Source organism: Myiozetetes cayanensis, unplaced genomic scaffold (assembly GCF_022539395.1).
Source record: "Myiozetetes cayanensis isolate MyiCay16 unplaced genomic scaffold, myiCay2020 scf7, whole genome shotgun sequence".
NCBI classification, from domain to species: domain Eukaryota; kingdom Metazoa; phylum Chordata; class Aves; order Passeriformes; family Tyrannidae; genus Myiozetetes; species Myiozetetes cayanensis.
The window spans coordinates 45,939,919-45,957,340 of NW_026087964.1; the positions used below are offsets into that span (position 1 = coordinate 45,939,919).

At 36.2% G+C, this 17,422-nt stretch overlaps 1 protein-coding gene across 1 annotated transcript in view; it reads right to left on the reverse strand.

Moving 5' to 3' along the window:
* Window positions 1-17,422, reverse strand: part of GSTCD (glutathione S-transferase C-terminal domain containing) — a 60,575-nt gene that overhangs the window by 3,145 nt on the left and 40,008 nt on the right. Inside the window, 6 exon segments of the mRNA XM_050338020.1 lie at window positions 2,100-2,169; window positions 6,131-6,161; window positions 7,932-8,065; window positions 11,518-11,646; window positions 12,061-12,105; window positions 12,328-12,443. Of these exon segments, the coding sequence (XP_050193977.1) occupies window positions 2,100-2,169; window positions 6,131-6,161; window positions 7,932-8,065; window positions 11,518-11,646; window positions 12,061-12,105; window positions 12,328-12,443 (525 nt within the window).

Below are 17,422 nucleotides of genomic sequence, written 5' to 3' on the forward strand. Positions count from 1 at the left end.
TTGATGGCTTGGAATTTGAGAGGGGTAGTAATTGGGTAGGAGATAATTTAGAGACAAAATAATAAGGGAGGGCCTGAAAAAAATCCATACTTTCCAACTCAGTCCTGTGTGGATCTATATGTTGCAGGGAGAAATTAGCAATTTACAAACCCAGGACACAACCCTGCAAATTACTTTTTGTGGCACTATTCTTCCTGCATTTGTGGCTTCATAGAAAATCACCTTCTGTGGCTGGTTGAACGAAATGGCATGTACGCACTCCTGCCACTGACAGCAAAATCCTTATTATTCCGTGTGTGCACACTAAAGAGCAGCTGGGATTGTCACAACTGGGGCCTGGTTCCCCAGGTGCTCTCAGTAAGATTGTGTGAAACGCATGGAGCAGTTCTGTGTAAGCAAGTGGGCTGCAGCAATGCCCACAAAACCATTTAACCGTTCAGTCTGCACTGCTGCATATAGCGTGTAAAAGCCATACGCCCAGTGAAAATGATACACAGAACTTAGTTTATTTAAAAGGGAACTGCTGTGTGTAGCAGAACTGGATTCAACTGTGTATTTTTACCTTCACAGATACTACAGAAATCTGTGGTAACTCCTTCTACAAATGTGTTGTTTCAGCGACGAGTCACAGACAAATGCTGTATGTTAACTTACAAGTAATGAAAGCAAATGATTTGTCACCTCTATGAAGCTGCAGTGGTAATTGCTAAAATGTTTACATATATAATCCTAAAATATTCAAAAAGTAGCAAAGTGATTTTGCCACCATTTACAACAGAGAAGAAAAAGCCTCCACCTGTTCAGGAATACTCTCATTAAATGAAATACACAGTTTTCTCAATACCTGATCATCCATTTAACAAAAACATTCCCACCATGGCTGTAACACCAATTTCATGCAATTGTTTGCAAGGAAAACCTTAAAATACAGCTAAACAAGATTCCCACAAAACCAGTTTCAAAGCTGAAGCAGAACAGGGAATTGGTAACCATCTTCAATGAAACAGACTAGTATTACATGGAACTTAAAGAAAAAGTAACATTCTTGAAAACAGAAAAAGTGATGATGTAGGGGAAGAGGAGAATAAGATTTATATTTATGGTTTTTGTCAGAGCAAAACACATGAAAGTTACATTTGTGGGAAAAAACCCTGCAGTTTCAGACATAGTCAACAGATAAAAATTACAATCTTTCAAAAAATTATAAAAAAAAAAAAAAATTTGAGTCCTACTTCAATTTTCAGTCCACAGTGTGGGGTGCTACACTGGTAACTGAACACTGCCCTTTTTAATTTCTTTTTTTCAAATACTGTGATGATAAGAAAAGGAGCTAAAAATTTCTCGTCAGCTTTTATGCAGTATCTGTATAACTTCCTTTTTGTGCAGCGAGCGTAAGAAGTACCTTGAACGCTTCAAATCAAGCTTTTAAAAAACATTATGATTATTTGCTACTACTGCTTTAATGTAGTTTGTAAATATTTCTTCTAAGCCAAGAAAGGAGAGTTATGTTCTTAAGGGTTCCAAGCCTGGTCTGTCTTTTCTGACCTGGAAGCTCATTTATATCTTCCATCAAAACAAGGACCATGTTATATGCTTTTGTAAGTCAAAACTTATGCCAGCCCAACCTCTGCAATTTACCCTTACTGTTTGCAGCTGGCATTAGATGTCTGCCCTCCTAAGAGAGTTATCCCCAGTGACTACAAGCAGGGCAAAGGGGGCACACTGAAAGTCACTACTACGAACTGTCTGTGCTTTTAATGTAAGATAAACTGGCAACAGCAGGACTTCAGTGAACTTTACAAAGATCTCATGCTTTTCATAGAATGGTGTGTGGGGAGAAAAGGTCAAGCAATAAAATAAAATAAAAAAAATCAGTAAAACGCAAACTCTATCTCATATTGGTGATTTTGAAAGAAGTGAAGAGCTTCTGTGTCACAGAATGGAAGAGCAAGAGTGAAATGTGACAAAACTTGAATTTTTCAAGTTTTATGTGAAGACAGGAATCCAATGCCCCATTCATAAAGGTCTACTTCTTCCTTTATATATCAAGGTGAAATCATTACTGAGGTGGTTTACACAACAGCTGCAGAAATTCATACCAATTAGCCTGCGTTCAGGTGGAAGCTGAACAGCTGTCTGATCTGCAAATCTGCAAAGAATCATGTGCTCCTAAAAAAAGAAAAGAAGATAAAGCAAGAAAAATCTAATTAAATGTTTAAAGTATTAAAAGTGCTATTACACTGACGACTATATTTCTAGAAAATTTATCTGCATGCAAATCCCAATTTTTATTCTGCAAACACATGTGTAAATCAAGAGTTTGTAATCACTGCCTCATTTCTCCTCATCAGTATTTGTTTCTTGCTAAACTTCCCAATTCTTTTCAGCAGTTGAATTGGATGCAGTGTATACAAGAGAGCATTCATCAAAGACAAACTGCAGACTAATTTTGCCTTCAATAACTGATAAGCAACACAGTCATCTTTTAGCACAGTCATCACAGAGCTGCATCTCTGCATCAATAAACAGCCAAGATAAAATTCTTAAACAGGTGATTTGAACTACTGCACATTTCTCCAAGCAGTGATTTTGAGTCCCAGAAGAACAGCCTCATGGTCAAACTTCCTCTGCCCTGCCAAAAGCAAGTCAGGATCAACTAAAAAGATCCTGAAGGCAAAAAATACCTGGCTGTGAATAGGAAAGCCTCCTCCATCAAAATTGCAACAATGCAATTTCAACCTATCCCTGTTCCACTAGAAGTTTTTGCAAAGGCTTCCACAACAGCTGCTGTTGATTTCTTCCTGTCCTGTCACCCAGGGGGATGGTGCAGTGGAGGATGCATTTCACTCCCTGCTTAGATCACTACACAAGTGGGCAGAACCCCATATCCTCATTTGCCTTCAAATCCCACCACCTATGTCAGCATAATCATTCCTCAAAGACCAGCCAAGCCAAGGAATGCAAGATAGCCAGATGGTGAAAGAAAAAGTCTTGCAGGTGTAGCAATGAAATTAATGCTCTGATGACAGCTGTGCTCTTTGGGACAGCTGCAATATTTAAGTACAGGACAGCATAAATCAGAACCATCTTAGAATTGTACAGTATTCCCAAGTCTCCTACAATGTCACAGGGAGAAAACAAAAATGGACAACAACAAAAAGTGCTCTCCTAAGCAAAGCTTCTAGAGTTATAGTTCTGAAAAAAAAGCATGTGTCTTGCATCAATTTTTTTTTTTTTTTATTTCTTGCTTGATAGAAAATGATGACTTTAAAGATTTGTTTCTTGTACCAGGTGGAGAGAGCAACTTCACCTAAGGACACTTCATGTTCTTTCAGTATTCTGAAGTAAGGATACTTACTCCAGCTTTTTTTTAGAGGGACATAAACATCCAAGAGATTTTATTCCACTAAAAAGCTTCATATTAAATCAAGATGGTAATTACTCCCACAGTACACTCCATCTAACTCATAAATTTAATAGACACCTGACCGCAAAAAATTTTCTTACATACTATAAAATAAAATATTATCACCATTTGCTACTCAAATATTAGTCATTTAAATAAATTTACACTATTTTGAGGCAAGGGTATTTGTTCTCTAGTACTGCTCATTGGCATGAAGGTTTCCAGCTCACAGCTTCATAAAAGATATGGAAGCAAAATGAAAACATGTTATAATACATTTAGGAGTTAGACACACTCCGCCCACCCAGTTCCATTCAAATGTGGATACTTTTGTAGTACAAAAGAGCTGAAAATGTTAACCCAGACATGAGTACTGGAGAATGAAGGAGAAAGACAGCCATGGGCAACGTGGCCACAACTAGTAGAGGAGAGAAGCAGCAGTGAAAGGCAGCTTGAGGAGAAAAAGAGGGATTTAGAGGAGAAGGAAAAGATCCGTCTTAGCACACAACTCTTCAACAGCCTTCAGGCACCCAAGACAACTTGGCTCTTTGTAATATCAATGTTCCAGCTCTCTGGACGAGACCAGAGCCAAGATAAGCCTTGCCACTTAACCTGAAAATCTGGACTGACTCCAATGCCTTGGCTTCTTAGAGAGGTGATCCAAAGAGATAAATTAGAGCATGTTATGACTATATTTTTACCCATGACACACATTAAATTTTCAGAAATAAGAAGAAAAGCATTTCTAAAATAATGAAGATTATAGACTGCCCAAACTTTGTGTGTGCATAAACAGGTAATTTGCTTACTAGAACACCCTTACTTTCAATTGCTATTACATTTCCAAAGCGAAAAGTATTTGCAAAGTTATACAGTTCTACTTTCCAATTCTCCTTGTGTTTTGAGAAACAGTCTCAAAATGTATCATGCTAGAAATCTACAGATATCTTATTCTTTGCAACTATCAGCTAATGAATTACAGCATAATGTTCTCATCAAAAAAGTTTTGGAAATGCCAGACTTCTGGATGTCTTATTAGATCTCACAAAAATAAAAGATAAGAGAAATTAATTTAAAATGAGAACTGGAGGGGGTGACACAGACAATGTCTGGCTAACACATGGCAACTTTGACTGCTAGCCAATAACCTGCAACAATTTATTAATATGAAATATAAAAATGCATACAGCTAGCTGCATAACAAAAGTTATTTATAACTAGGATTATTGGAGGCACCAACCAGCCTGGACCATTTGTATAGACTTTTACATTATTAAGAGCAGCAATATTTTTTAGCCTTGTCTTTGACTCCTGTGCCCTCTGCAACACGAATAATAAAATGCTGGAATCTACAGTGTTGACAAACCCTGTGATTTAAATCTCCATGGATTAACAGATTAAGAAAAAAATTCACTGAGTTGTAATGAGGTTATGCACACTATCCTAATCTAGGCATCCCTGACTTTATAACAGTCACCATCTCCCTCTGTACTGTTAACTGGTTTACTTTCAATAATGTTAGTAAATGATTTTTTCTGAACTGAAACCTGAGTTCTTTGTGATTATGTGCTAGAAACACATAAATTAAAACAAGGGGAAAAATAATGACAGGTCCAAATCCACTGTATGGCTTTTGTCATCTCAATCTGTGGGTATTTATTTCCATGTAAATTAGTAAAGTGTACATAAACTAGACTGTCATGAAGGTAAGATAAGTGTATTAGCAGATAACTGGATTTCCCTTAGAAGATGGTTGGAAATTTTCTTAATTTTTAAAACTCCATCTTATTTGAGGATTAAAAAGGATAATCTCCATTTTCCTGCCACATAGAGCATCTTTGCACTGCTCAATGTCCCAAAAAAACATTTGGATATTATAAATACCTTCCTTTGCTTTCATATTTCTGTTCTAAAGAATTATTCTGCATCTCCAACATTTATTTCTACATTGTAAACACTAAGACCCCTGTCTATGAGTTTGACACGTAAATTTAGTAAAGTTTCTCTATAACCTTGCTTCTCTCAAAAGGAAACATTTTCTTTCCATGCCACATTAAGTGCATCTAAACGCACATGACAAAGTTTAACAGGTCAGTACAAGTTTCCTGCTGTCCACCTCTCTGCTCTTGTCCTTTTTCACTCCCCTGTTATCCTCACTCTGTCAGGCCTGCGTGCTTCATTGATTCTTTCTCCCACATTTCTCTCAGACTGTCTCCACAGACCCTTCCTTTGCAGGGTCCAAACACACTTGAATACTTTTAAAATAATTTTGAGCAACATTTTTAAAACAATACTGCATAAAATTCTTGCTGATCAGTATAGGCTTTTTCTGCTTAGTATGTCCAATCTTTTAGACATAAATTAGAGGGGAAAATCTAATGATTTTTAGAAAATAACAGCTCTATTTAAGACCTAAATAAATTGGCATCTTGTAAATGGATACATGCTGGAGTACTTTAGAAATGGCTCACTTATACATTATGATAAAGTAAGGGTTTTTTTTGTGGAGAAACTATTTAATTTCATTGAAGAAAAAAAGCCTTAAAACATGTATGGTGGAGAGAAAACACAATGACATCTGCACTATTAATGAACATTGCACATAACACATGCCACTCCTTGCAATTAAAAGATAACCACCTATATTTCAGTTGCTAAGATGACCCAGTGAAACACAGGAAACTGCACATAAACCTTCCCCCACCCCCTCTCCATTTTACATACCTTGTAGGACAAAATTTCTTTGAACTGATGACTGAAAAAAAAATAGACCAATTTAATGAACATCTAAAAACACCAGAGGTGGAAAATAGGATCAATCATTTAATGCTTAAACACATTTTAAACAAAGTAACATTATTTGTACCTACAGAAAGGCTTTCAAGAATACCAAAGCCCATTGCAGCTCCCATTCACTAGAATAGGAAAAGTGTACCTGACTGGGTCTTTTTTTCCCTATCATGTTATTCATAAAAACATTTCTCTCTAAATCATTATAAATACACAGATTTACTGTTCTTTCCTCATTGTCATATAAATACTTCATATATACTTAATAATACTCTAGGCAAACATATATTACTTTTGTATCACAAAAGTAAGGAGCCTCTACAAAGGAATTGACTGCAGAACACTACAGGGATATGGGCAGACTATCATGTTTTATGATCATATAACATAAGGAAAAAAAGAAGAAGCAAACCCTAAAATGCAGCTCGAACTAGGGTTAATAATTTTCTACAGAGGTTTGTGATGTTAGACTCAAAAATTTTAGCAAACACAAACTCCTAATTTATATTCTTGCAGCACCTATAGCAACAAAGGTTTTCTAACACAGGGAGAATTTCTACCCTTAGTACCAAAAATATAACTGGTCAAAAGTCCAATATTATACAGTCAATTTTAAAACAAGCCAACTGAGAAAAGCTATATGCCTGCTAATCTTAAAAGGCTTAAAATTTTATTGTCTCTTCCTCAAGAAGACTTATTTGTTTCATTGTGTCACAAGAGAAAACAAAAATGGACACACACACAGAGATGGAAGAATCAAATGGACTAAGAAAACACTGTTAAATCCAAAGCTTATCAAATTGACACATTCTAAATATTTACTCTGCACACTTCTGTGCCAGCACACTTGGGCATTACAGAAAAATATGAAAATATGAAAAAAAATATTAATATGGGTGCATAAGATTTTTTAGATTTCTTGATTCCTTGTAGGACTGCATGTTTCAGTTTGTTATTTTAGCAAATATATACTTCAGTCAATTCCTATTAGAATTAAATCTTGGACATCAAAAATGCAAAGCTCAGTTTTATGAAGAAAAAAAAAAAAAAAGGCCAACCAAAACACAACCCTGTTCCTCCATCTAGTTCTGATTCAGAAGGCTGTAGCCTCTTATCTTCTGCCACTTTATGCTCATCTTTTACATTTTATTTATAGCAAAGGCATTAAAATTCTTAAGCATAAGATACATAAGTATCTCCCACATGGCAGATTTGAAGACAAAATATGTACACAGTCCATTGAAAAAGTACTAAAAATATGAACTGAAATACAGGAGAGCTTGTCTACTTGGGAATAAATCAGAGAAGTTTCACAAGCAGTAAATTGTGTTATAAAACAGACCCACTTCTTAAGCTGATTGCTTACATATTTCTGCAACATTAAAATGTCAATTCCCCTTCTTACAGTAATTTTTGTGAGCTTTCTATTAACTTTGTGATTTAAAGGTAAAAGGTCTGCATATTACATACTGTATCTACTATGCTCCTTGCACAAAGTCTCCTGAACTATGAATAGATAAATCCAGAAAAAAATAATCCAGGAATTACCAATCTGCCTCCCTTTCACGATGAGTTGGCAAAGACAAACAGGAGGAAACAGTTTCATTATAAGTGTGAATCACCTTAGCCCAGAAATGTGCAAAGACCCTTAATTGATTAATTCTATACTCTTTTAGTATTTTCTTCCATCACTTAAATTAATATTTTAAGGCTTATCTTGTTAGGTGTCGTTTACCTTCGTGGATACTTGAACTTGACTGTGTTTTGAATGAAGCCATAACAGCACGGGGAGATGACAAAGGCTGCCCGTGCCCGGATGCAGTGCTCAATCACCATGTCTGTGGCCACACCACAGGCGTGCAGAGCCACCTACAGCAGTAAAAACAAAAACCAAGGAAACAAGAAAATTCCTTATAGCAACATTCTAAATACAATCCTGGTCAGCATCAACACTGAAGAAGGGTCACTTGCCAAAAGTATTCAGAAGGCAGGTGCATCACATTGTGATATCAAACAAATAAAAAACAAAGTTCCAGTAAAATAGTAACAGAGAAACTATTTGTGGTAATTAGCCAAAGGTTTTTGTCAAGGAATAAAGGACTTAGAATACAAAGAACTGTTTCAAAACTGGATTTCAACTCATCAATAAGATATGTAACAGATATACCTGAAGGTCACATTCAAATGAGAACATTTAACATAATTTTAGATCATTAGATTTTAAGATGTTGAGTAAAAACTTTAAAAAAATAAACATTGGAGGTGGGGGAAGCATCCAACACAACTTGCCCTCCTTTTTTTTTTCTTCTCCTTAATCTTTTCTTTCTTCTTCTTAGTGATGGGCTCTTCAGCTAAAACCAGAATAACATTTCATCTCAACTACTTGTGAACACTGACATGTGTTTGGGCAACACACAGGTTGCACCCAAATTCTTCATGCTCTGCTACAGAAAGAAAAGTTACTGCAGCAGTCAATATACTGCAAGGAAAGGCAAGCAGCTCCCTCATCTCTGTGATGCCAAATAGGCCAGGTGAAATGGAGACATTACTTACTCTGCCTCCTCCCACGTACTCTGTACCTCAAAGAGTAAGCCTGGTGCATAGATATTGCCCTATGTTTTCACTGAACTAAGGACATTTTTGAGACATTTGTAATTTTATGCAGCAGTGTGGATTTATAAAACTACACTGTTTTCTTTGATTCTGGTTCACTGTAAATTTAGGGGAAAGTTTTAAAGCTGCATAGCTCAGATTGCAGGACTCAAAGTTGTTTTTCAAGGTAGAGCAATTGGTAGATAAAAATTCTGCTCTCAGATACAGATTAAAACAAAGTCTTTTTTGTTTGCAGTCTGCTTGCTGTAAGCTCAGCTGAGCAGATCATTAATCTTCAACTGAAGTGTAACTGCATACAGAGGGAAACAACTATTTTTGTCTCAAGCAGAACATTAAAAAATTAACAAGAAAATAATTTCACAATGAAAATTTTTCTGCTCATATGTATTTAACAACAAAAATAAAACTAGTTTAACATCAGAAATAGAGTCTTAATATCACAGCTATCAGATTAGCATGGAATGTAATTATAGTTACTTCCTCATCTATCCAAGCAGACAACAAAGATCTCTTGCACATCTGAAAAAGAGACCTTAAAACAGCAGCAGATAAAACGAGTAGCTTTGCTGAGCCCATATGACCTGTTACAACAACTGGGTTTTTCTTTCTGTTTCTCAGAACCAATTAACTTAAGAAAAAACAAAACCACAGAATTAATGACAAAGCTTTCTCAGGATATCCTGTATCTCCAACTCACTGTCTGAAACAAAATAAATTGTGAAAACTAAAGCAGATATGCAGATATGCAGATATTTGGTCCACAAATCCAAACATCTGTAGACACAGGAAAGCAAAGTGGCCCCTGAAGAGAGCAAGAGAGCTAATGCAGTGCGAGACCATTGGCCTGTACTAGCCCTCTGGTACTGCAACTGCCCAGAACACTCCAGCACACACAGAAAAGCAAAGGGAAAAGAATGTTTCCTGAAACTTCAGGTTTACTTGAGTGATCTTAAAAACAAGAGTACTCAACACACTACAAAATACTCCTGCTGTCCAAGCAAACATTAAACTTTTCAACTTGTTCTCACAAATTAGCTGAGATACTGCAAGTACTACAGAAATATTAAAAACAGCTGAGATCTCAAAGACTCCTTTGGGTGTTGGCATGTAAACGAACACTGTATGCAAGTATTTGGAAGCTTTCACTTTAAGACTGAAATAATTTATTATTTATTATTGTGGTTGTACTACAACATGTAACAGTACAATGCACCGGTACATTTGGCAACTCAAACATGTTGTTTCAGACCCTTGACCATCATTATCCCGAGAGTTCATAAGGGCGGAAATTTTGCACAGAGCAAAAGGGAAGTGGTTGACATAGGGTTTTTAACCTGCTTTGGAACTCTTGACAGATAAAAAAATAGATAAATAACTTACACTTGATGTCAAGGTAATTAAAATGCATATAAACCTATTTTAAATGAATACCAAAGCAAGAGATGATGACTTCTGTCACATTCATTTCTCTATGCCTCTTTAAATTTCAAGTACTATTATCAGTGAATTTGTCATTGTGTCCTTCCTCAGATTTACACTATTGTTTTACTAAAAATGGTCTCAGAAGATGGGTTTAAATACGGCATATTGATAAACTTTTTATTTATCTATGTATTATGGTATTCTATGTCCATTTATGTATCAGACCAGTGTTTATGACATAATGAGGCAAAAGCAGCTAAACTTTATATTTTTATGTTCAAACACAGGTCAGCAAACCAGGCAGCACTCATCTTCAATATGCCAAGGAAAGCTAATCCTAGATTAATGAGCTAATCCTGAAGAGTGAATCCTGGCACGATGCAAACTAATTCTGAAGCTGACATTGATACAGGTTTCCCAAAAAGGGAAAGCTCCAGGTTTGTCTGTTGAATAGATAAATCAAGTCAAAGAAACTGAAATCACAGGCCTGGAAATGAAGAATTCCCAAGTGAATTCTTCTGACATATACTTCAATATTTTCCTTGTCACAAAACTTGGGAGTATAACACTTTTTTTATTAAATAAAAACTCTACAGAGATATTTAACATAGCATTAACCTTTACAATAGACCCCAAAAATTAAGACAGGAATCCCAATGATCACAAAATTGGAGACGCATTTCACAGAAAAACTATTAAACATTTCACACACATAATTCAGTAAATTATTCGCAAGATCCCAATATTCCTGAAATATATCTCCAGTTCATCCACTGAGATTTATATGACAATGTAGCACAAAAGATAAAGCCAGAGAATTGGAAATTCACACCTGGAAGGACTGGGCTAAAACCATTTAATCTTTCCACTTTCTCCTGCTCTATGTTTCTTTTCCTTTATTAAATAAACCAATCAAATAGTTAAATGGCACTGTTCATATACCATAAACCTTCAGCATTAAACGTCCTCAGTTACAGCCAAAACAGGCCCTTAGATGGATGATTTAAAGAACAGTCAGTCTTGCATGGAAAGCTTGAGCCTAGCCACAGAAGTACATATTCTATTAACAGAACAAAAAATTAGAAGACAGGAATATTTAGAGAGTTACAAAATACTATTTATGCCTTATTCTTCACTAGGGCTGCAGAATTCTAAAGAAACTAATCTCATTTATTTTCAGGGTCTGTAAGCACATAGAGAATTTTCTTCTCTCAGCTATTTTAGTTCTTCTAAGAATAATGAACCAGACACTGAAGTTTTGAACTGGAAAAGGTATAATCACTTACCCCAATGTTAAAAGTCCCCTTAAAATAGTCCAAATTTGCTTGAATGAACCAAATGTTGTTTAAACCTAGTTCATCACTTCTGTCTTTAGCACGGATCAGAGACAACTCCTTATTTTCTATGAGTACCACCTAGATGTCACACATAGGAGAAAGTAAAGAAAATAATTCTGAGAAATTAAAGTACAACATTACCAAGTTGTACTAAGAAAACTTTCTAGCTTAGTTGAGAAAACCTCTGAATCACTTGTGGCAGAGTTTGTGATCTATAAAATTATTATCTAGAAACCCAATAACAATTGAAGGCATTTAACACTTGCCAATATTGATCAGCATTCAAATATTTTATATTTTCATACAACTTTTGTCTTCTCAGGAAAGCACCATGCACATTTGGGAGTTACACTAAAAATTTCCATGTTTCAAACTTAAGTCCTCTGCTGAGACAACTGTGATGTCATGTGCCCTCCTGACATGCACATCTTTTAAAAATGATCATCAGAGACCAAAAGCTCATACTATCTGTACTTCTTACTGAGAATTTACCTGGCATGATGGCATCATGTGAGCAAGAACGATTCCAACATGGCCCTGTGAAAACAAAAACAAATGACAAAGATCCGAATGACTTTTTGGTGTTCCCAGCTGTTCACTCATTACATGATGAGCATTCCATAAACAGTGACAGAACCTTTGAAAGCAGGTAAAATTTCAGCGTTTGTACTTCTGCCTTGCTTTATGGCAGCAACAACCTAGAACTGCAAAGATGAAAGCTGAAATAAATGGTACAACATAAACAGAAATATACATTACCCCTCCACTGCAAAAATCCACAATCACATCTCCAGGCTTTGCAAGCTTTGTCACCACTGCTACCAAATTGTTCAGTTGCTGCTGCTTCCTGAGAGCCCGGTCTCTAGACATCTTTCCTGGGAATGACAGAGAAAATGCCTAAGTAGAGACCTGCAGTTCTCAACATTGATACTTTTAAGTGGGTAACTGCAAAGCACTGCAAATGAAGTTTGAGGTTAAAACCAGCAGGAACACTTGCGCATCTTGATCCACTTCAAACTAAATTCACATATATTTGGTAGAAGTTTCTCTAAAATTAACTTTCTACTTGTTGCTGTTAATGTATCCTTAGGAACAGACTTGTATAAACTTAATGTAAAGCCATCAAATCAGTGTAAGATCTAGCCTGACTATACTCCACTCCTGTGATTCATTCCCAGAAACAGAGCTCAAACTTTCCCTAATAACCAGTCCTGTTTATTTAAATGACTGTGTGCAAGGAGGTACTTTTCAAAGCAACTATTCTTACATAGTCTGGCTTTCCATCACATCTATAACACAACCAGAAATGGAAAAGCTATTAATTTCTTTCAAATGTGCTTGGTAAAGTCCAACATACAGTCGCTTCAGATATAACAGAATTTGGTTAGTCAGCACTTAACGTGTTTGTAAAAATGCATTTTGTCTCAGTGGGACTGAGTGCTGACAGACCTATTCAATATTCCTTTTGCTTGTTCAGAAAGCAGAGTTTGGCAGAGATATTGACAGCTCATCTTTACAGTAACAAAAAAGGTACTGAAACAACTCTCTTGAATGAGTTTTCACAAAGGAGGTTTAGCTGTACCAAACAATACCAGTGTTCTCTGAAAAAAGAACTTTTTTCTTACTTGGAGCACCACATTATATAAGATATGGACACTCTTCAGTTTCATATAAAATTCCTTACATTTATCTATTAAAAATTTGCGTTTCCCAGTACTGAGGTGTAGTTTAGAATAAAATTCACAAATCAGTGAAGTTTCCTGGTTACTATAAATAGGAGCACTTCAACTCTCATCATCATAATCAGTTGCATTTATTACACAGTTTATTGTTTAAAACTCTATCCTGAAAATATATACTTCTGTATATTTTATAATAAATAACATTTCACTTTACAAATAAACCATCAAATGCAACAAACTCAGATAAAATTATTACTACATTGCTCTACACAGAATGTGAAAAAAATCACTTTTCAAGACTCAAGAAATCTAATTCATACTTGTCTGCTACACGCCCCAGACCTGAAATACAGCTATGGCAAGGGGAACATAATTAACAGGGACTTTTATCAGGATAATACGGGCTACTACTTGGGTTTGTTCTCAGCAATCAACATATCTTACTGTTGCAGCCACTAGAAGCTGTCTGTGCACAGTATCTACATCTGACTATGATTACACAGCTGTACGAGGTGTGACTGCAGCTCAGCGTGGTAAATCTGAGCCTGCTTTAAACAACCCAGTTTGGACACCAACAGCGATCCTGCTATGACAGCCCTGCATTTAGGGCAAACTAGTCTTTCAAAAAATCTGTTCAGCTCCTATGCTGCTAAAAACCAAGCCACCAGCTTAAAATTAACTCAGCTTACGTCTATAAACTGCAGCATAAGCCTGCTCTTGTGGTATTGCAGGTCCTAGACTAATGGACAGCAGCAGCAGCAGGTCTAAATAGCAAGAAGTAAGGAGGGATATATCCTGGATATTATCCTGGACAGAATTTCAGGTTCAGCTAAAAACATAGGTTTTCCTTTGACTGAATTCAGCATGGACTTGCCCTTTTAATAATCTCAAGACTGCCAAAGCACACAGAATCCCTTAGCTAGAAATACATGGTGAAGATAAAACCTCAGCTCTGTTCTCCAAAAGGAGTTTGAACACAATAAAACTTGCCTCATAAGCTTAGGTAGCTTAATTTATACTGTTACTAATTTTTAAAAGGTTGGTTCTCACAAGTATTATCTTAAAGAAATAACTTCTACCTTCACAAATTTTCTTTTTAGTGAGCACAAGTAATATAAGTACTTAAAGCTCATTCATTATACAAAGTTGCAAGCTCCCTTGGTGGAAAGCCTTCAGAATTCAAGACTTCCTGAGCTCAAGTAGCAGTCACAATTAATTTAATGGGATTGTTATAAATGTTTTTTTTTCCTGACAACTTTTGTATCGCTCCCTTATATCCACTTGCAACTTCAATCTTCCTAATTATGAGAGGGACGACGTTGACAATTTTGTTTCCAATCCTATCTCTCAACAGGCATTAACACAAATGTTCTGAGCCATTTTCCTGCACTACACTGAAGGACAGAACACACCTGCCATGTCTCAAACAGCACAGAAATCCATGTATGGAAATGCTCGTACTTCCTCATCCAAATTCTCTGTTCTTATTCTCCAACACTAAGGTTTTCCCAAGAGGTCTGGGATTTATTAGCATCAAGTCCAAATCCTGAAAAGCACCATCAAATTTTCATACCGAGCAAAGTTAGCGAAAATCATCAAGTAAAACATTAACAAGTATCATCAGCAAAAACAGATTCACTGCTTAGTATTCAATTAGTTGATCTCATGAATATTAAATTAATAAGAAATATTTTTGCAAAAAATTAGCCTACAGCCTTTAAAAACTCTAGAAATGAAAGCAACAAGGTTTCATCCTCCCTTAATGTGCAGGCAATAAGGAGCAAACATTCTCTTGAAAGATGGATAAAAATCAAGCTTGAATCAATAGGTCTTTTGTCTGCTCTACCTCTGTATTTTGAGCTCAGTTGCTAGAATTACAGAAACACAGCAAGCTGTGACATTGCCTGTAGAGAATGTTAGTTAGCATGGCTAACTAGTCCTTCATTACAGGCAATAAATTCAACTAAAACTTCTGTATCTAAAAATACTACAGCTCACTTCTTATTTCTCAAGCCCTATGATAGCAAATAATGTTAATTGTTGTCCGCAAAAACAGTAAGAGTAGCTTGAAATTTAGCCCTAGCAGGCAAAACCTTGAAGAATGTGACCTTTTCCTACAATACACTGAAAGGCCCCCATAAAATGATTTGCTCCCTTCGTAAGAACCCAACTGACAGACTGCAATACAGTCCCAGTAAGATTAATTTTCAATAAATGGTCACAACAAAAATATTTTATTTGGCTTCACAAATCCAACATTACTTTTAATTTAGCCCTTGTCAAGCAGAACTTTAAAGTCTCTGTGGCACTTAGAGGTCTTGCATTTTGGCACAAATAAATATTAACTTCTGAGAAGGCAACCCCCCTTTATTTTTGTATTACCTTGGTCAGTATTCAAGTTCATATAATCCTTTAGTCCTCAAATAATACTTTCAGATTTCCCAAGTTAAACTTGAAAAGTCATTAAAGCATCCTTAAAAAAAGCAAAACCCAAATCTCACCTCTAAGAATTTAACCCTTTTCAACTTTCAAGTCCTAAGGCAGTACATCTGAACACTGCTACCAGCCCATACACAAAACACACAATATGTGCATTCCATGGAGTACGATTGCATACTTCTATTGTTTTAGCACAAGTATCTATTTACTAAGTTTTCTATAAGCTGCAGTTAACTAATTCAAATGATAACTCTACTTCTCATGGAAATTCAGGGAAAGTATATTTATTGCTATATTGATTAGAGACAAAAATAAGAACAGCAAAAAAGGTTCAGTAACTACACAGCAACAGTAACAGTTTTATTACTTTATACTAAGCTGAAGAAGTTTTTCTGAAACCAATGCTCCAATGCTTTTTTTTCTTCAGGTAGTTCCTTATGATAATCCAGCATATTCTAATTACTTCTTAATACTGACAATATGTCCTTCTAAACTGTTTTTGATAGCTGTTGGGGGGGTGGTATTTGCTTCTTTGTTTTGTGGGTGGTTGTTGTAGTTTTGTGTTATGGGTGTTTTTTTTCTGTTTACATACAGTATTGGTCAGATCAGTATAGCTGTACAGTGGTTCTCATGCAACCACTAGAAAAAAGAATTCAAAAAGATACAAGTTCAGCTGACATTTATTTACAAAGATATACTCTTAGCAGTCAAACATAGTACTACCTTCTTTTGAGAGAACTTCGTCAAGTCTTGCAACAAATACAATTCGCAAAGACAATAACTTTGCTGTGGTCCATTGATCACCTTGGTTACTTGAACAATATATCCTAATCAACTTTAGCTGCTTTTATTCAATCTGTGTGGGCCAGTGCCGAAAGCTGAAGATCTGCCCTCCCATTCTGCAGCCTGGTGGCCACCTTCCAGCTGCCCCCTTTCACTGCACTGACCTGCCTCCCTTCCCCTCCCTCCCCAGCAGCAAACTGTTAGCTTTCAGCAACATCTGTTTCCTACTCTTATTGCATGACCACACCAGAGAAGAGAGGGCAAGTATCAGGAGATGGGCCAGCCAGTCTCAGCATCATCTACAAGTATGCCATGGTAAAGGCCCAGTCAAACTTCAGTTTGAAAATACACACTACATCAAAAGGCATAGAGGCAAATGTATCTCAATTCTCCTCCACCTCCCACCCCCCTCTTATAATGGTGGGGAGAGGCAAATTGAATGAGCAGTATTTGAATTCAATACAGCAAATAGTGTGTTTGAGATTTTTACACTTGAGTATAACTCAAAGAAGGGGATCCAGAAAAGAAAGTGCTGCTGTACAGTGAGAATTCTGACCACATCCTGCACTGGGACTTGAATATCTCCTAATTGATATAAATCTGTCTGTTTAAAAGCAAAAAGTTACATTCTTCGGAGTATGGTTTCAGCTTTGGGAATAAAGCAGGTTTTCACTCCAGAGTAGCTGTAAAACAATTAACACCACAAAATGTCCCTAACCAATTCCTCAAGGCAGTCTAGATCATAGAGTGACACTGACCTTGGCTCTCCACTTTTCAGGCTCAGTATAAATTGTTTCCTTATGTCCAACTCCCTTATGGTTGTGAAATAATTCAATCTGGCTGTTTGAGTGATAATGGACTAGAAAGTATCTGTCACTGGAAGCCTGCCTCTTAGCTACAGAGAATGCTCTCCTTTACGAAATGTATTAAGTCTATTAAGTCTTTAGGTT